We start from the raw sequence: 21,805 nt of genomic DNA on the forward strand, positions 1-21,805 counted from the left end.
GGATTTGTTATCACATAAGCAACACAACGGGTGCCACATGTGGAGCAGGATCTGCTTACCCTTCCGGAGCACTTGAGATCACCCCTAGTTTTTGGTGGGGTTCGTGTTGTTTATTCTTTAGTTTTCTATGTTTTGTCATGTGTACAATTGTTTGTCTGTTTATCTTTTTTTCATTTTTAGCCATGGCGTTGTCACTTTATTTTAGATTTATGAGTTTGACTGTCCCTTTGGTATCTTTCATCCCTCTTTTAGTATAGAGTACTTCAGGATTAGCGTGAAAATACGGAAACTGTATTATTTAAATTTGCAGTTAAACAACTAGGGGCTCTCAAGAGCCTGTGTCGCTCACCTTGGTCTATGACTCTATGTGCATATTAAACAATGCAATAGACACAGATAAATTCCTGACAAAATTGTGTTTTTGTGATGGTGATGTGTTTTAATTTACTGAACATTCTTGTTGCTACAATTATCTCTATTTATAATGAACTTGGCCAAATAATTACAGAGGAAAATATTCTCTAAAAATTTACAAAAAATTATGAAAATTGTTAAGAATTGACTATAATGGGCAATAACTCCTTAAGAGGTCATCTGACCATTTTGATCATGTTGACTTATTTGTAGATCTTACTTAGCTGAACCTTATTGCTGTTTACAGTTTATCTCTATCTATAATAATATTCAAGATAATAACCAAAATCTGCAAAATTTCCTTAAAATTACTTATTTCGGGGGCAACAACCCAACAACGGGTTGTCCGATTTGTCTGAAAATTTCAGGCAAATAGATTTTGACCCGATAGACACTTTAAACCATGTCAGATTTGCTCTAAATGCTTTTGTTTCAGAGTTATAAGCCAAAATATACAATGAACCCCTATGTTCTATTTTTAGCCCTGGCGGCCATCTAGGTTGGTTGGCCGGGTCACCACACATTTTTAAAACTAGATACCCCAATGACGAATGTGGCCAAGTTTGGTTTAATTTGGTCCAGTAGTTTCAGAGGAGAAGATTTTGTAAAAGTTAACGACGACAACGGACGAAGACACCGGACGCCAAGTGATGAGAAAAGCTCACTTGGCCTTTTAGGCCAGGTGAACTAAAAATGAACTTCTTTTAAAATAAAGTATGTATCGTTATGCATTTCTTGTCCTAATTTGTTATATATCATGTTTTATTTCATCATCTGTTCAACAATTGTTTTACTTTTTGGCCTCACACATCACCAAGGAAATACTAATTGTTGAGAAGTGCATCTTGTGCAGTACTACTATTCTTAATAATTAAGCTTCATATTGACAACCTGATTGTTGAAATAAAACTTAATTTAATTAAAATTTAACATGTAAACTGATCAACATGACTAAGAGTGGCAGGGCCAACTTATCTCCATGGAAATGAGATGTATCAAATGGAATATTGATACAATTTCATACCAAATATCATTTACTTATCTAGAAGTGGTTCTTCATGTCTTGTACTCTATTTATAGGCCCTGTAATCTGATTTTAAGTGTATTACCCACAAACCAATAAGGATCTTGTTCTTTTAAAAGTGTAGTTTCACAAAAGTTTTGGTCAAGTTAAGATATATGGGCAGGACATCATTATATGTAAGCATATACGAAAATCTTAAAAAATACTGAACTACGTGGAAATTAAACAAGAGGCTCTCAAGAGCCTGAATCGCTCACCTGAATTTTTTTGGTTTAATCTCTCATCAATGATTATTTTGGCTTTTCAATTTATTTAAATGTTCTTTGAATCGTCCTATTTTCTTCAAAAGCAAAAACAAATCATTTTCTCCTATGTTCTATTTTAGCCATAGGAGCTATGTTTCTTGACATACAAGGAATTGAAATATAAAATGTATACTAGATACTCTGAAACTCTGAAACTCATTTAGCCTAAGTTTGGCTGAAATTGATACAGCAGTTTCAAAAGAGAAGATTTTTTAAAGTAAGTCAACATGATGAACAAATTGTGAAAAAAGTCTTTAAAGGGCAATAACTCCTAAAGAGGTCAGTTGACAATTTTGGTCAAATTGACTTATTTGTAGATCTTACTTTGCTGATCATTTTTGCTGTTTACAGTTTATCTTTATCTATAATAATATTCAAGATAATGACCAAAAACTGCAAAATTTCCTTAAAATTACCAATTAAGTGGCAGCAACCCAACAATTTGATGTTTGATTCATCTAAAAATTTCAGGGCTGATAGATATTGACCTAATGAACATTTTTACTCCATGTCAGATTTGCTCTTAATGCTTTCGTTTTTGAGATATAAGCCAAAAACTGCATTTGACCCCTATATTCTATTTTAAGTAACGGCGTCCATGTTTTTTGACGGATCAAAAATCAAAGCACACACTTTGTGCAGGATAATCTAAGGAGCAATCATGCTAAGTTTTAACCAAATCCATTCAGTAGTTTCAGAGGAGAAGATTTTTTAAAGTTAGCAAATATGATGAACAAATTGTGAAAAATTGTCATTAAAGGACAACAACCCCTTATGGGGTCAATTGACAATTTTGGTCATATTAACTTATTTGTAGATCTTACTTTGCTGATCTTTTTTGCTGTTTACAGTTTATCTTTATCTATAATAATATTCAAGATAATGACCAAAAACTGCAAAATTTCCTTAAAATTACCAATTTAGTGGCAGCAACCCAACAATTTGATGTTTGATTCATCTAAAAATTTCAGGGCTGATAGATATTGACCTAATGAACATTTTTACTCCATGTCAGATTTGCTCTTAATGCTTTCGTTTTTGAGATATAAGCCAAAAACTGCATTTGACCCCTATATTCTATTTTAAGTAACGGCGTCCATGTTTTTTGACGGATCAAAAATCAAAGCACACACTTTGTGCAGGATAATCTAAGGAGCAATCATGCTAAGTTTTAACCAAATCCATTCAGTAGTTTCAGAGGAGAAGATTTTTTAAAGTTAGCAAATATGATGAACAAATTGTGAAAAATTGTCATTAAAGGACAACAACCCCTTATGGGGTCAATTGACAATTTTGGTCATATTAACTTATTTGTAGATCTTACTTTGCTGATCTTTTTTGCTGTTTACAGTTTATCTTTATCTATAATAATATTCAAGATAATGACCAAAAACTGCAAAATTTCCTTAAAATTACCAATTAAGTGGCAGCAACCCAACAATGTTTTTTTTGATTCATCTGAAAATTTCAGGGCTGATAGATCTTGACCTAATGAACATTTTTACCCCATGTCAGATTTGCTCTAAATGCTTTCGTTTTTGAGATATAAGCCAAAAACTGCATTTGACCCCTATGTTCTATTTTAAGTAACGGCGGCCATGTTTTTTGACGGATCAAAAATCGAAGCGCACATTTTGTGCAGGATATACTAAAAAACAATCATATTAAGTTTCATTCAAATCCATTCAGTAGTTTCAGAGGAGAAGATGTTTGAAAAATTGTTAACGACGACGACGACGGACGCCAAGTGATGAGAAAAGCTCACATGGCCTTTTAGGCCAGGTGAGCTAAAAAGTTATCAAAATAATCAAATGGGAAAATCAAACCCTCACACAATCAATCGAATGGATAACAACTGTCATATTACTGACTTGGTACAGGCATTTTCTTATGTCGAAAATGGAGGATTAAACCTGGTTTTTATGCTAGCAAATGGGGCAATTTGTACACATTATCTAAGTTTTCAAAATGACAATAACTTACTACCATATAGCTTACACAAGATCACTCACCAATGGTACTTTGTCCTTGTGAGTTGCAACAAACAAGATCTTTGGAATGCCTGCATATACAACCTTACAATACGTCAGGATGGAATTGACCCAATATTGCAAGAATACTACAAAATAAAATCAAAATCTGTCTTAAAAGAAGAAAAAAAAAGTATATACATTCTCCATTATTTATAGTTGTGATCCTACGCTTAAGGTTTTTCTTTGTCTTTTAGATTGTTAACCTGTAATTAAAAGAAAATGCTGATTACTGTGTCAACCAAACAGATGATAAAAGTGTTCCCCTAAATTGTATTTTCTGTCAAAAAGGGACAACGTTTTCAACATGTTCAGTGTATATGTATATTCAGTGTATATGTATATACACTATTGTTGTATTTGTTCTTCAGTCTATTTCATCAACACATATATTAAGGAATGCATATTAAACTAGAGGCTCTAAAGAGCCTGTGTCGCTAACCTTGGTCTATGTGAATATTCAACAAAGGACACAGATGGATTCATGACAAAATTGTGTTTTGGTGATGGTGATGTGTTTGTAGATCTTACTTTACTGAACATTCTTGCTGTGTACAATTATCCCTATCTATAATGATTGGCCCAGTAGTTTCATTGGAAAATGTTAGTAAAAATTTACAAATGTTATGAAAATTGTTAAAAATTGACTATAAAGGGCAATAACTCCTTAGGGTGTCATGTTGACTTATTTTTAGGTCTTACTTTGCTGTAAATTATTGCTGTTTACAGTTTATCTATTATCTATTATAATATTCAAGATAATAACAACAAGAGGCTCCCAAGAACCTGAATCGCTCACCTTAATTCTTTTGGTTAAATCTCTCATCAATGATTATTTTGGCTTATCAATTTATTTAAATGTTTTTTGGATCGTCCTATTTTCTTCAAAAGCCAAAAAAAATAATCATTTTCTCCTTATGTTCTATTTTTGCCATAGTAGCTATGTTTCTTGACATACAAGGAAATAAAATATAAAATTTATACTAGATACTCTGAAACTCATTTAGCCTAAGTTTGGTTGAAATTGATACAGCAGTTTCAAAGGAGAGGATTTTTTAAAGTAGGTCAACATGATGAACAAATTGTGAAAAAAGTCTTTAAAGGGCAATAACTCCTTAAGGGGTCAATTGACAATTTTGATCAAATTAACTTAATTGAAGATCTTACTTTGCTGAACATTATTGCTGTTTACAGTTTATTTCTATCTATAATTATATTCAAGATAATAAACAAAAACTGCAAAATTTCCTTAAAATTATCAATTCAGGGGCAGCAACCCAACAACAGGTTGTCTGATTTATCTGAAAATTTCAGGGTAGATAGATCTTGACCTGATAAACAATATTACCCATGTCAGATTTGCTCTAAATGCTTTGGTTTTTGAGTTATAAGCCAAAAACTGCATTTGACCCTTATGTTCTATTTTTAGCAATGGCGACCATGTTTGTTAATAGATCATAACTTCGGATACAATTTACAAACTAGATACCCTAAGGAACATTCAGTTAAAGTTTGGAAGTATTTGGCCCAGTAGTTTCAGAGGAAAAGAATTTTGTAAAAGATTTCTAAGATTTACGAAAAATGGTTAAAAATTGACTATAAAGGGCAATAACTCCTAAAGGGATCAACTGACCATTTCCGTCATGTTGACTTATTTGTAAATCTTACTTTGCTGAACATTATTGCTGTTTACAGTTTATCTCTATCTATAATAATATTCAAGATAATAACCAAAAACAGCAAAATGTTCTATTTTTAGCCATGGTGGCCATCTTGGTTGGTTGGCCGGGTCAACGGATTTTTAAACTAGATACCACAATGATGATTGTGGCCAAGTTTGATTTTATTTGGCCCAGTAGTGTCAGAGGAGAAGATTTTTGTAAAAGATAATTAGGATTTACTAAAAATTGTTAAAAATTGACTATAAAGGGCAGTAACTCCTAAAGGGGTCAACTGACCATTTTGGTCCTGTTGACTTATTTGTAAATCTTACTTTGCTGAACATTTCTGCGGTATACAGTTTATCTCTTTCTATAATAATATTCAAGATAATAACCAAAAAACGGCAAAATGTCCTTAAAATTACCAATTCAGGGGCAGCAACCTAACAACCAGTCGTCCAATTCATCTGAAAATTTCAGGGCAGGTAGATCTAGACCTGATAAACATTTTTACCCCATGTCAGATTTGCTCTTTATGCTTTTGTTTTTGAGTTATAAGCCAAGAACTTCATTTTACCCATATGTTCTATTTATTAGCCATGGCGGCCATCTTGGTTGGTCACCGAACACAATTATTAAAAAATTGAACGGGGTGGGGATGACCCTCGGGGACTTCCCTTTAATTTCATTTGATTTGTTTTATTGTCCCATTCACGAATATATATGATTTAGGGGTGGGGATCTGGACCGTTTACAAGATAAAAGCATATTCTCAAATTGAAGGGGGTGGGGATGACCCTCCAGGGACTCCCTCTATATTTCATGTGATTTGTTTTATTGTCCTATAATCATTTCTGAAGACTGCATGTATCTATCACTTACAGTTTTCAAGTTATATTCATTTGAAAATTTTAGAAAATAAAATCCCATGGGTTCTATAGTAAACCCCTCCCTCCTTTCTACCCCCCAAAATACCCCTTAATAGACCCCAATGCACAAACGAAAGATTGATGGCTCACCTAGACATATTAGTCTACCATTCTATGAAACCCTAAGTAAATCGGACAAGCGGTTTTGGAGAAACGCTGCGAACAAGTTCATTTTTAAAGGGGCGGAAGAGGAAGAAGAGGAAGAAGGGGAAGAAGAAGAAGAAGAAGAAAAATAATCAAAATAATAAGAATTAACTGAGCAAAAACAATAAGTCTCCAACCTTTGTTTGGGAGACTTAACTAGCTACCCCAATAATGATTGTGGCCAAGTTTGATTTTATTTGGCCCAGTAGTTTCAGAGGAGAAGATTTTTGTAAAAGTTAACGACTACAGACGACGACGACGAACGACGGACGCCAAATGATGAGAAAAGCTCACTTGGCCCTTCGGACCAGGTGAGCTAAAAAAAGGTATCAATGCTAATGACCTGTTTACAATTAAAACGTATACGTCATAATATTTCACACCACATAAATGATGGTCATTTTGTGTAAGAACAGCCCTGGGATGTTTTTTTTATCACTGTGTTTCGTTTTCAATTATCATTTAAGGCTAAGAATACAGTTATTCCGTTATGATTTCTTTTAGACAACAAATAAGAAGAAAACACACTTGCTCTATCTAAACAAGTTTTTAAAGTGCAGTGTACTACATTTGGACAAATAATGTCAAAATCTTAAAAATACCCATTGGCTCTAACTCCAAATATGGACAAGTTAGGTTAAGGGAGTCTGCAATTTGTTTGACAGCTTCAGATATACTAATTGTTGACCTTTTAAAATGGACCAAATCACTAATTTACCAACAAAATCCCACATATGAAAATTCATCCCCTACTATTTAACGTATTACTAAAAAGAAATGTATCTGGACAGTGTATGAAAAAAATGTGCAAGTTATATGTCATGGCGTGTTATTTGGCTTATATTTTTAATAGTATGATTTTGTATAAGAAATATGTTTTATCGTTAGAAAGAAAATTTAATGTTTGTCTTTTGTAAAATTTTTATTAATTTGTTCAATCAATTTTACCTATGCTGTAGCATTAGTACTTGAAATGTCACAGTTTGCTAAAGGCATTTTGTTTTGAGATATTAATTGTAATGAGCTGATTAAACTTGACCCCTGTTGTGTTCACTTATCACTACTCTAACAACAGGTACGGCCTAAATCCCATGGTCAGAATTCTGACCACGGGATTTAATAATTCGACAAGACTAGTGCATCATGTGCTATGTTTATTATGTATGATAGAAAATCAAACGAGAAATTAACACATTTATAACTCGACGGAGTTCCTAAGGAAATAAAAGATACCGGTTCCTTTTGTCAAGAACGTGATAACATGCTCATTGATCATTTATCTCCGCTACCACCATGAGGTTAATTAACAGATCCTTTTTTTATTTGATGGCATCGCGGTATTAACAATGGAGGTCAATTTCCTATCACTATAATTGGTCTATTTTATTAGCGAATCGTTGAATTTTTAAGACTTGTCCAATTAATAATGCCAATGTACCAATGGGTCCAACCCCTTCCTTTGGTATGAAGCTATAGATGGAACTGCTGACCGGATTAATGAGCATATGTCACTTGGAAAGTTTTAGACGTTATCAAAACAGTATAGGATTAGGCTTTATTAATTAAAGTCTATTTTTGCAAATGAGAGAACTATTTACATGTCAAAACAAATTGAGTTATTTGTTGTTTAGTATAAATCACATTGTGAAATTTAGGAAAACACAGTAATCTTTTCGGAAACCTTAACTTGCACTACTGATATGTATCGTACTAGATGTGTAAGACTGTTGATCAGTTTACCAGTTGACTTTGTAGTGTTGAGACACATATGTATCTTTGAATATTTTTTTTTATATTTTTATTTTTTTTTTACTTTGGATTTAATAGCCTGGTACTTGAATTAGATTATTGTTAATTGGCATTGTTTACTGATTGATTTGTTACCATCATTAACCGATTTTTATTAAATTATGAAAACTTTCCTTGTTGTTGTCCATTCGTTTGATGTGTTTTATTGTTCGATTTTCCCTTAGAGTTTAGTATTTTGTTTTAAGCTATGCCTATAAGACATTTAAGTCTAGCGATTGACTGACCACTGTCCCTTGGTTCCATCATATACGAATTAGCTTCCCCTTATCTAACAGTGTCTGGACCTTGGTGACAGATGCACTGTCCACAGTAAAGACGGAAATCAAAGGACGACAACTGTGTTCCCGGACCTTATAACAGACAATTAATACCAAGTTATATTATTGAAAAGTAGTCCACAATTCCTAAGATTTATTTTTAAAATTAGTTTGTTTTAACTAAATAAATCAAAATTGAAAATTGAAAAAACCTTATATATTCCATTTGATGAATGTTGATCTTAATAATAATATAATATGACTTTATTTGACATGTTTGATCACTCAGACACAATACATACGTGTAAAAAGAGGAATACTATATTTACATTTCTATAACTCTATGGAAATTTATCCCTTTCCGAACCCATTGTATAAAAAAATTTAATCAACGTGTGGTTGCTGGTGATCTCAAAAGATCATTGGATGATTTTAAGGTCATGACCTTTTTAGCTAACTGAATGAATCAAAATATGATAACAGGTGTTAATGAAATTGAAAACTTTGTGCAATGTGAAAGGCACTCGAAGGGGATTTTCGGTTAACAAAAAAAGAAAATGTCTTTCTAATCATTAGAGAAACAGATTCTTACATAGTTACTCGTGGATTATCGGATTTATCCAATCTCGATAGTTAAATTATAAATTTTAAAGTCCTCGCCGAGGAGGCTCGGACTTTAAAATTGATAATTTAACTATCTCGATTGGATAAATCCGAATAAATTTTAAAGTCCTCGCCGAGGAGGCTCGGACTTTAAAATTGATAATTTAACTATCTCGATCGATTGGATAAATCCGATAATCCACTGGTATCAATGTAAGACTCTATATATTTACAAACAATACAAAACAAAGGTGGGTATAACAAGAGAAAAAAATATAAATTTGGACTAATTTCAATCTTTGGAATTACATCATTTAAAATCATATAAATAAAAAAGAAGCGTTATTCCTTCAAATAATACTTGCGTTAATATGAGAACCGATAAAACAAAAATGTACTGTGTGCATGAAATGTTAATTCATGGACTGACAAACTACACTATATCGTATGCTATGTTCTTTTTAAACAGGTTTATATAAACGTCCTCAGTTTTCGTTCTAGCAAAGCAAAAATACCAACGTGATAAATCCTTCTCATCAAAACTTATATGTTTTGTCTTTTGTCTAAATATTTTAAGAAATCAGTATGTTAACATTTTTATAGTAAAACTATTTTCTGGTTTAACACTCATTTAAAACAATCAGAATGTCTATGGGAAATCATTTTTTTTTAAATGTCTAAATGACTAAGCTGTGCAGCTATTAATATAAGTTGAACAAAAATAGTTTTTTAAGTAATAACAAAAATCTATTAACTTAATTTCTGCCAGAACAAGTTCAAAACTTTACTTCCCAAAATACAGTGTAGTCTCTCAATAAGTGTAACACTGATTTTTTCCTAATGATAACACCAGTGTAGTCTGTCAATAAGTGTTACACTGATTTTTTCCTAATGATAACACCAGTGAAGTCTGTCAAGAAGTGTTACACTGATTTTTTCCTAATGATAACACCAGTGTAGTCTGTCAAGAAGTGTTACACTGATTTTTTCCTAAAGATAACACCAGTTATATTCTCTCAAGAAGTGTTACACTGATTTTTCCTAATGATAACACCAGTGTAGTCTGTGAAGAAGTGTTACACTGATTTATTCCTAATGATAACACCAGTGTAGTCTGTCAATAAGTGTAACACTGATTTTTTCCTAATGATAATACCAGTGTAGTCTGTCAAGAAGTGTTACACTGATTTATTCCTAATGATAACACCAATGTAGTCTCTCAAGAAGTGTAACACTGATTTTTTCCTAATGATAACACCAGTGTAGTCTGTCAATAAGTGGAACACTGATTTATTCCTCATGATAACACCAGTGTAGTCTGTCAATAAGTGGAACACTGATTTTTTCCTAATGATAACACCAGTGTAGTCTGTCAATAAGTGGAACACTGATTTATTCCTAATGATAACACCAGTGTAGTCTCTCAAGAAGTGTAACACTGATTTATTCCTAATGATAACACCAGTGTAGTCTGTCAATAAGTGGAACACTGATTTATTCCTAATGATAACACCAGTGTAGTCTGTCAAGAAGTGTTACACTGATTTTTTCCAAATGATAACACCAGTGTAGTCTCTCAAGAAGTGTAACACTGATTTTGTCCTAATGATAACACCAGTGTAGTCTCTCAAGAAGTGTAACACTGATTTTTTCCTAATGATAACACCAGTGTAGTTAGTGTTCATCAGCTCTTTTTTTCAATAAATTCACATAACAAAAATCTAAAGAAATTTAAAGGAAGCGCTTCATCACAATACAACATGATGTATTTCTATTGTTATTTTGACTGATTTGAAAATTAAGCCTTTTTTTTAGTGTTTTGGTCATGCTGTAACTTCCAAAACGAGTTTGCATCTTAGTTTGAGTCTTATTTAACTGATCATGTTTGTGTATACAAAACACTTGTCTGGCGTACAAAAAGTGAAATCTGGTATCTTGTATGATTGTTGACTGCAATGTTTATGTCTTACAATGTACTTCACATCAATGCTGCAAAATGCAATTTCAAAAATTTTAAATAATCTCCTTGCTGTTATAAATGAATACTCTCCCAAACAAAAAAAATTGAGGAACAAATCATGGTAACAAATGATAAACAAAACATATGATTTCTTTGTGATTTGAAAGTGATAAAATTTCACATGCAAATGAGCTAACAAATCACAATAACAAATCACGGACAAATTGCTTACAAATCATAAGCAAATTAGGGTAACAAATGATAAACAAATTGTATGATTTCTTTGTGATTTGAAAGTGATAAAATTTCACATGCAAATGAGCTAACGAATCATAATAACAAAACACGAACAAATTGCTTACAAATCATAAGCAAATCATAAACAAATTGTTTTGATATCATTTACAAATCAGAAGCAAATTGTTCTCAAATCGTTAAGAAATTGTTATCAAATCTTTAACAAATCAGAAGTAAATCATATTCCTATCTCTAGCAAATCACAAGCAAATAGTAAATAAATTGGCATCAATCATCAATTTACAGATTATGTAATTAACATCCAGATCAAAAATAAGTTCTGCCCCTGAAACCCCTAAACTCTGAAGCGCATGTGTCTTCATTTTACCTTTAACAGCTACTCCACTAATTGTAAAAAGGAGTACTATCTTTGGTTGCGTTAAGGGACAAATTGTTCTTTGTATAGTTTCTCTTACTTTTACCCGAATTTGACTAAAACGAAATTTGAAAAAGAAATAGGCAACCACGTGTACTTAGTAGAATAATGTCGAATAGGTGATGGGTCTTAGTCTTGGTCCAAATCTGCTACATTGCAATATACTAGTACATAAATATACATGGCTTTGTCTATTTTAACCCGGGACCTAGTCAGTAAACAACAATTAAAACATTAAACGTTGCCAGTGAATTTGATCTGCTGGTTCAGGAAGCTAGTCTTGAAATGTTTTGATCGTTTACACATCTTTATTTTAAAAATTAATCCTAACAGCACTAGACTATCATGATTATAACGAGATACTGAAATGCACAGTTTCTGAATTTTAAAGATTAACATTTTAATAATAAGTATTAGTTAAATAAGTGAAATTATAAATATAAAGATTCCTTACCACCATCATCTTTAATAGACTGAATACAACTCTTCATCTTGCAACCTTCTTTGTTCAGTTGATATAGAACATTATTTGAAATTTGAATTTGACCTCAACCGGAAGTCAGAGAGATAGATAAACAAAGAAAACTGGAATACATTAACATTTAATTCATTGTAGCAAATCATCAATAAATCACACCAAGATAGCTAAGAAAGTTAACAAATCATTTTCAAATCATTTCATATGATATTTAAAGTTAACAAATCATAACGAAATCACACAGTTCTTGCTAACAAAGTTAACAAATCTCATCTCTTTCAAATCATTTCATACGATATTCTAAGTAAACAAAGCATTAAGAAATCACACAAAAACAGAAGCAAATGGCTTACAAATCATACAATAAAAGAAATCACATAGAAATCAGATTTAGGGAATTTGGAAAATTCTGATTTGTCTATGATTTGTTTAATGAATCGCAAGCAAATGGTACTAACAAATCGCAGAATCACGATTTGAAAGAGATTTGAATACGATTTGAAGGCAATTTGTTCATTTATTTTTCTGTTTGCAGTATTGGTTTGTAAATAACATGCATATTACCTGCCGGGGTTGGCGTCATGTGCTGCCCTGGAAAACACATCACATCACGGACCTGTTCATGCAAATTTTTGCTCCCATCAAATACTACAAGAAATAATGCCCGGAACGTCATGAAGGTCTGATGTGTTGTTAGATAAACATATTGTCCACCAAAATCCCAGAAGATAAGACGTCCAACTTTCATTTTATACTTCCCACTTTTGAGGACCTTTTCCATTTTCTTTCTTATTTCTTCTTTAGTCATTCTTGTTCTCATTTTCTTTTCCATCTGTTTAACCGTGAGAGACACGTTGGAGGATTTCTGAGGTGGTAGAGATTGTGCTGCTGCAGACTGTTCTGAGGGCAAAGAGGAAAGTGTAGCTTTGGCATAACCAGTTGGGCTTGTATCTGAAGCTTTGTTGGTAAGTTCACTCTCCTCCTCTTCTTCCAGAGAGGTCATTAAAACCTTATGGTACACAACATCCAGGGCATTGTAAGAGTCTGAAATTATATTTAATACATCAGGCAAATCAAATCCAAATCAGCTGCAGGCTGTCAAAACCAAGTGAAGAATGTAAGAAAAATCAGAATTAAAATAAGAATCATATCTTATCAGGTGTAACATTCATATAATGCAATTAACACATTTTAAAGAGAGTCATATTTTAACTGATTGATTGATGAAATTATTGATTATGGAAAATAAATGTTAATTCATTGCATAATTTTAACATTTAAATTCAATTTAAAAATATAACAAGATGCTCTGCAGGGTGCAGCTTTATACAACCGCAGAGGTTGAACCCTGAATGGTTGGGGCAAGTATGGACACATTATTCAAGCTGGATTTGGCTCTAAATTTGGATTGTGATTAAATAGTTGACACAGCATAGCTATAGGTTTCTGACACAGAATGAATGTGGTCTAATGAACTTTCAAATTGTTTTTTTTGCCTTTGAGCAATTCACTATGCTGTTGAATATAATCCTCTCAAAAAAAATGTTTACAAAATTTTTTTTTTTATTTATGAAATCTGAAATGAGAAAAATTGTCCCCCCCCCCATTTTTTTTCACATCCCCCTTTCCCTTATTCCAAAACTGATCTCAATTCAAATTTCTAATGGAGTTTGCAACAATAACTACTCATTTAAATACATCATAAAATATCAAAATGTAAAAAAGTGCTTGCAATTATGAATGGTAAAGATTGCTTTAATTTATTAGTTGATACTAAAAGTGACTATTCTTTGTATATTGTATAAAACAATGATTTAAGTTGATTCAACTACTATTCTGGACAAAGAAAGATAACTTCAATTTTCAAAGAATATTTCATAAAAACTGTGCAATTGAAATTTTTTTGCTATTGCAGATATTGGGCAATTAGATATTTTTTGCTGTTGTGCAATACTGTGCAATTTAAGATTTCTTGCTATTGCACAATACTGTGCTATTGAAGATTTCTTGCTATTGCGCAATACTGTGCAATTGACATTTCTTGCTATTGCACAATACTGTGCAATTGAAAATTTCTTGCTATTGCGCAATACTGTACCTTTTAAAAATCTCTTGCTATTGCACAATACTTAATATAATAATTTTGGACCCCGGCTTGAACCAACTTGAAAACTGGGCCCATAATCAAAAATCTAAGTACATGTTTAGATTCAGCATATCAAAGACCCCAATAATTCATTTTTTGTTAAAATCAAGCTTAGTTTAATTTTGAACCCTTTGGACCTTAATGTAGACCAATTTGAAAATAGGACCAAAAATTAAGAATCTGAATACACAGTTAGATTTGGCATTTCAAAGAACCCGAATAATTCCTTTTTTGATGAAATCAAACAAAGTTTAACTTGGACCCTTTTGGCCCCTAATTTGATCCCAAAATCAATCCAAACCTTCCTTTTGTGATCATAAACCTTGTGTTAAAATTTCATAGATTTCTATTTACTTATACTAAAGTCATTGTGCGAAAACCTAGATAAATGCTTATTTGGGCATTTTTTGGCCCCTAATTTGTAAACTGTTGGGACCAAAACACCAAAAATCAATCCCAACCTTTCTTTTATCATAGTCATCAACCTTGTGTTTAAATTTCATAAATTTCTAATTACTTTTACTAAAGTTAGAGTGCGAAAACCAAATGTCTTCGGACGACGACGACGACTACGGACAACAACGACACCAACGTGATACCAATATACTGATATACGACCAAAACATTTCAATTTTTGCGGTCATATAAAAACCTTAACATCCTTCTAATAAGATTAGTAATGATGTTAAAATTTTCATACACAAATAAGATTTGATATTGAATTAATATGGTGCGTGAATAGAAGGCACAAAAAAATGGCTACAATGTGAAACTAATTTAAATCAGTGCTATAACATCTCTGCTGATAGCGCAGTCCATGCAATAGTTTCTTTAAATGTGGTCAGATGTTTGTACTTGTACCCTTTCTCACCTTGATCAACACGAATCCACTCTTTTGTAAGAATATCTAGGCCACAGCGACCTTCTACCAGAGAAATCCCATCAGTCGGGTGTCGACCATCAGGTATAATTTCTCCAGCTAACAGCTTAACAAGAGTCGACTTCCCAACAGAAAATTGGCCAGTTACCATGCATCTCATATCAAAAGATTCATAGCTGCCCTTCCCTAATAAACGATTTAACATGGCAGACTGTTGCCCTTTTCCGATGGAATCTAAAAAAAATTAAAAAAATTGGAAAGTTTTGATTTGTTCATGTTGTGAAAAAAAAAATGTATCCATACAAACACTCATAGATAATTTCTCCTCATTTGTTGGTTAATATGTTGATATGTCATCTTTTCGATATGTCAATGCGTTAAATATGTCACAATGTCTTTATGTCTATGTTTTTATGTATTAGCCTGTTTATGTATTGAATTATTGGTGTAATGATGTAGAAGTCTGTTAATGTGTTAATTTGTTAGTGTTTTAATATGTTAATGTGTTGATATATGAATATTTTAATGTGTTGATATATGAATATTTTAATGTGTTGAAATTTCAGTGTGTCAATATGTCTGTGTCAATGTATGAGTCTGCATGATAATGTGTTAAAATGTCAGTTTGTCGATATCTCTGTGTGGATGAATTTATCTGTTAATGTGTTAATTTATAAGTGTGTTGATATGTCTACATATTGATGTACAAGTCTGTTAATTTGTTGATCTGTTAGTGTGCCAATATGTCAAGGTGTATGTATGAGTCTGAAATTTTAGTTAATATGTCAGTGTGTCAATATGTTTATGTGTCGATGTATGAGTGTTAATGTCATTGTGTTGATGTATGAGTCTTGTTCTATGTAGATCTGTCAGTGTTTTGATGTATGAGTGTTAATGGGTTGATTTGTCAGTGTGTCGATGTATCAATGTGTAGATGTTTTAGTATGTTTATGTGTTGATATGTTGATGTGTTGATATGTCATGTGTAGATTTATGAATCTGTAATAGTGTTCATCTGTCAGTGTGTCAATATCCAAATGAGTTGCTGTGTGAGTCTGTTAATGTGTCGTAATGTCAACTCCTGGATGTTAGAGACAGTTAATGTGTTGATATGTCAGTGTGTCAATATGTCAATGTGTTAATGTATGTTTTTCAATATGTTCGTGGTTCAATATGTTCAAGAGTGTCTTTATGTCTATGTATTGATGTATGATCCTGTCAATGTGTCAATATGTCGACGTGTGAATATTTTAGTCTGTTAATGTGTCGATTTGTCAGTGTGTCAATTTGTCAATATGCAAATGTTTCAGTCTGTTAATGTGTAGATCTGTCAATGTGTCAATGTATGAGTCTGTTAATGTGTTCATCTGTCAATGTGTTTATGTTTGAGTCTGGTAAGATGTTGATATGCAGTGTGTCAATATTTCAATGTGTTGATGTTTGAGTCAGGAAATGTGTTGATATGTCAGTGTGTCATTATGTCAATGTGCTGATGTTTGAGTCAGGGAATGTGTTGATATGTCAGTGTGTCAATATGTCAATGTGTTGATGTTTGAGTCAGGGAATGTGTTGATATGTCAGTGTGTCAATATGTCAATGTGTTGATGTTTGAGTCTGGTAATATGTTGATATGTCAGTGTGTCAATATCCAATGTGCTGATGCATGAGTCTATCAATGTGTTGATCTATTAGCGTGATGATGTATGTGTGCTTAAGTGTTGATCTGTCAATGTTTCAATATGTCAATGTGTTGATGTATGAATCTGGTTATATGTTGATATGTAAGTGTGTCAATATGTCAATGTGTTGATGTATGAATCTGGTTATATGTTGATATGTAAGTGTGTCAATATGTCAATGTGTTGATGTATGAATCTGGTTATATGTTGTTATGTAAGTGTGTCAATATGTCAATGTGTTGATGTATGAATCTGGTTATATGTTGATATGTAAGTGTGTCAATATGTCAATGTGTTGATGTATGAGCCTGTCAATGTGTTGATCTATCAGCGTGATGACAAATGTGGGTTAAAGTGTTGATTTGTCAGTGTGTGGATATGTCAAATTGTTGAAGTGGGAGTCTGGTAATATGTTGATCTGTCAGTGTGTTCAATATGTCATTGTGTTGATGTACGAATTTTTTAATATGTTGATATATCAGTGTGAATCTTTTAATGTGTTAAGTTTGTCAATGTGTCAATATGTATATGTGCTGATGTTTGGGTCTGTTTATTTTTTTGATTTGTCAGTGTGTCAATATGTCAACTTGTTAATGTTTGAGTGTGTTTATATGTTGATTTGTCAGTGTGTCAATATGTTGATCTGTCAGTGTATCAATATGTCAATGTGTTGATGTGTCTGTTAATGTGTTGATCTGTCAATGTGTTGATATATCAAATGTTGATGTATGAGTCAGTTGATGTTTTGATCTGTCAGTGTGTCAATATGTTTATGTGTCGATGTATGAGTGTTAATGTATTGATCTATCAGTGTATTAATGTTTCATGTTTGAATCTGTTAATGTGTTAATCTGTCAGTGTGTTTATATGACAATGCATAGATTTTTAGGTCTCTCAAGGTATCAATATTTCATTGTGTTGATGTATGAGTCTTGTTATATGTAGATCTATGAGTGTTTATGGGTTGATTTGTGAGTGTATCGATGTATCAATGTGTAGATGTTTTAGTATGTTAATGTGTTGATATGTTGATGTGTCAATATGTATATGTGTTGATGTGTGAGTCTGTTAATGTGTTGATGTGTTAATGTGTTGATGTATGAGTGATCCAGTCAGTTAATGTGTTGATCTGTCAGTGTTTCAATATGTCAATGAGTCGATATATATGAGTCTGTTATTTTTTCTAATCTGTCAGTGTGTCAATATGGTAATGTGTTGATGTATGAATCTGTTTAAGTGTTGATTTGTCAGTGTATCGATATGACAATGTGTTGATGTATGAATATGTTTGTGTTGATGTGTCAGTGTAGCAATATGCCAATTGATGAGTCTGTTTCGTGTTGATCTGTCAGTTTGTCGATATGTCAATGTGCTGATGTATGAATCTGTAAAAGTGTTAATCTGTCAGTGTGTCAATATAGCAATGTGCAGACCTCGACAATAATGCTTGTCCAATTGTCCGGTACCAGAGGGAAAAAAGGTCAGACAAGTAAAAGCTGTATCAAGCTTGTCTGTTGGGACAAGTACAATTATTCTGCAGAAAATAAACTTCATCCAACTTTGATGAACAAAGTATAATTATAAACAACAAACAAACAAACAAAACAAATATTAATTTGACATGTTTCTGTATTCTGTCTATTCAAATGCAAAACTTTTTTCTTCGACATGTTTACTTGCAATCGATAAATTTTAACTGGTTCTTTGTCAGGTACTTTTTAACAAGTCAAAAGTATACTATTCTCGGAAACCAGTCATTCTGTTCCGAATCAATGCTGCGCTTTATAGATAAGGTAACTTTACAGTACAGTTTGTTACTTGGACAGGTTTAGCTCAAAGTTTAAGACAGTTTGGCACCGTAGGACACATATTCAGTAGACATGATTAATAGACAGTTTGGCAAGACAGGAAACAATTTGGGACCAAGACAAATCAGTATCTCATTTTCTTACCTTATTATGTTCTTTATAATAAATACCATACTGGTAATTTTTTCACAAAAATATTTTTTTTATTTACCATAATTTCATAAAATTCACAAATTCATATTTGATCATAAGTAGAAAAAAAACAATACTTGTAATATGGTGACCTATAGTTGTTAATTTCTGTGTCATTTGGTCTCTTGTTTTGAGTTTTCTCATTGGCAATCAGACCTCATCTTCTTTTTATTGATTGCATTTGAATAAAACTGTTTTCAACTATAAAAAAAACAGGATACAAATCCAATGAGCAATGATGAGTGTACAGGCCTATCAGATGGTGCCTAATGTTTAGATTCTGATGAGACTGGCATTGGTGAAAACTAGAACCTAAGTCCTGTGACATGACTAGATTCAGTTGTACTTGATTCATATTTTTGAAAAGTATTTCAAAAGAAATTCATCAAATTCTATTCTATTATTTATATCCGTTTTGTTCCTTTAATCAACTTAGAATGTAAAAAGGTTATTTTTAGTTAAAATTTTTTGGACAAGTAACAATTTCATTTAGACAGGTAAGTTTTGGTATGTACTTGTCCTACTGGACAAGTTGAAAAAAAAGTTATTGTAGAGGCCTGAATGTGTCGATGTATATATGAGTCTGTTATTGTGTTCATCTGTCTAAGTGTGGATATGTCAATGTGTCAGTATATGAGTCTGTTTAAGTGTTGATCTTTCAAGGTGTTGATGTGTAAAAAGCTTTAGAACTGTCAATGTATTTATATGTCAATATGTTAATTTGTCAACTGGTCAATGTGTCAATATGTCTGTGTCAATGTTTGAATTTGATACTCTTTTGATACCTCAATTTTGAGATGATGATCTGTCAATGTTTTAATATGTCAATTGATTAATATGTCGATTTTTTAAGAGGGTCAACTGATCAATGTGTCTGTCTGTCTATGTGTCAATGCACTAATATGCCAAAAAACTACTTATTCTGTATAATCCAGTTAAGCCGATAGCTGGTTTTCAGCAATTCAACTTCCTCTTATTCGCATTAGAATCAACATCAAGACAAACACAAATCCATTATAAACATTAAACATGAAATTGCAGATAGAGCATCAAATCTTACCAAACGTCCATGAGAACAATTATTGATCCACTAGTGGCGTCCATCAGTTTGTACTTGCAAAGAAACCCTTCAATACATAAGTATGTGATATCCTGTCTTTTTACTTAATTTATTTTATTAATCCACACTTTGTGAATACTGATAGTTTATTTTAGTGAGACATCAATTTTCACTGAACTTGTATACATTAAAGTTTAGGGGTCAGCTGAAGCAGCCTCTAGGTGTGGGATTTTCTCGCTGTGTTCGAGACAAATTGGTGGCCTTGGGCTGTTTAATGCTTTTTGATCTGGTTGAAGTCTCTTTGACGCATTCCCCGTTTCCATTCTCAATTTTACTCAAATATTCAATTGCTTGAGTTATATATTAACTAAGTTTCAAGTTGATGTGATCACAAACTACATGTTTATTTCAAAACTTTAACTTGATACTGGGACAGACGCACAAACCAGAAAACATCATGACCCTCTACTATTGTAGGCAGAACTTAAAACATCCATTTACTTGTCTTAGGCAGATCAGCTATATCCCACTGTTGCAATACTCTCAGAAAAGTATGGATGTACTTGGGACAACAAATATCTGTATATTAGAAACAAGTAATTATAAATCATTTCAGCCGGTATCTGAATGATTAACATTAGATAATTACCTTCAACTACTGGTGCTGCAGGTTCCTGTAAATGGGTGTCAGGAGTTACTTCTGGGGATGTCTTTGACATGACAGTCTACAAAAGAAAAATATGCTTTAAACTATCATGCCCTATGTGAAAACTTGTCAAATAGTTTAATACCCCTACAGAAAAAAAAAGTTGAGGGCTAGTTGAGGGCTATGTGGAGGACAGTTGAGGGCTAGCTGTTTTAAGCAAAATAGGTGAGGGCTAGGTGTTGAGCAGCTTTCTTTGGTTACATCTTCTGACATCAGACTCGAACTTCTCTTGAACTGAATTTTAATGCGTATTGTTATGCGTTTACCTTTCTGCATTGGCTAGAGGTATAAGGGGAGGGTTGAGATCTCACAAACATGTTTAACCCCGCCGCATTTTTGCGCCTGTCCCGAGTCAGGAGCCTCTGGCCTTTGTTAGTCTTGTATTATTTTAACTTTTAGTTTCTTATGTACAATTTGGAGTTTAGTATGGTGTTCATTATCACTGAACTAGTATATATTTGTTTAGGGGCTAGCTGAAGGACGCCTCCGGGTGCGTGAATTTCTCGTTGCATTGAAGACCTGATGGTGACCTTCTGCTGTTGTCTGCTCTATGGTTGGGTTGTTGTCTCTTTGACACATTCCCCATTTCCATTCTCAATTTTATAGCTCAACTCAAACTTTGCCAAGCACTGTATGTTTGATAGATGTCGCTGAACTGGCCCTCAACTGAACCAAAATTAAGGGAAGCACATGTTTTTATACATTTTTCTACAGGTATTTACTTAACTATAACTCATAACATAAAAATAAAAAAACAAACAGTATTTTTTTATTATAAGATATATCAAATATTCAAGATTTTGGTAATTAATAGTTATTATTAGGGGCAAATGTTAAAGGGATCACACTGTCACAATACCCTAAAAAACCTCAAACAAAGTTAAAATTTGAACTGGGCTTGAGCATACACATGGCAAGCAAAGATGTCTTCTAGCTATCATAAATAAAATAAGAATTTTACAATGGATGTTTACTAATAACTGTATAGACATTGCATAGTGCAGTGTATTCTTCTGGTGGCATGACTTTTGGATTAAGGAAGATTGA

General features: G+C 32.6%; 1 protein-coding gene across 1 annotated transcript in view; it reads right to left on the bottom strand.

The window, feature by feature from the left end:
- LOC134718362 (uncharacterized) overlaps window positions 1–21,805 on the bottom strand; it is a 57,368-nt gene that overhangs the window by 13,581 nt on the left and 21,982 nt on the right. The window contains exons 6-9 of the mRNA XM_063580859.1: window positions 20,702–20,777; window positions 15,305–15,547; window positions 12,852–13,331; window positions 3,756–3,862 (exon numbers count right to left, since the gene is read on the bottom strand). Coding sequence (XP_063436929.1) covers window positions 3,756–3,862; window positions 12,852–13,331; window positions 15,305–15,547; window positions 20,702–20,777 — 906 coding nt within the window. The remainder of the gene's footprint in view (window positions 1–3,755; window positions 3,863–12,851; window positions 13,332–15,304; window positions 15,548–20,701; window positions 20,778–21,805) is intronic.

Source organism: Mytilus trossulus, chromosome 5, assembly GCF_036588685.1.
Source record: "Mytilus trossulus isolate FHL-02 chromosome 5, PNRI_Mtr1.1.1.hap1, whole genome shotgun sequence".
NCBI classification, from domain to species: domain Eukaryota; kingdom Metazoa; phylum Mollusca; class Bivalvia; order Mytilida; family Mytilidae; genus Mytilus; species Mytilus trossulus.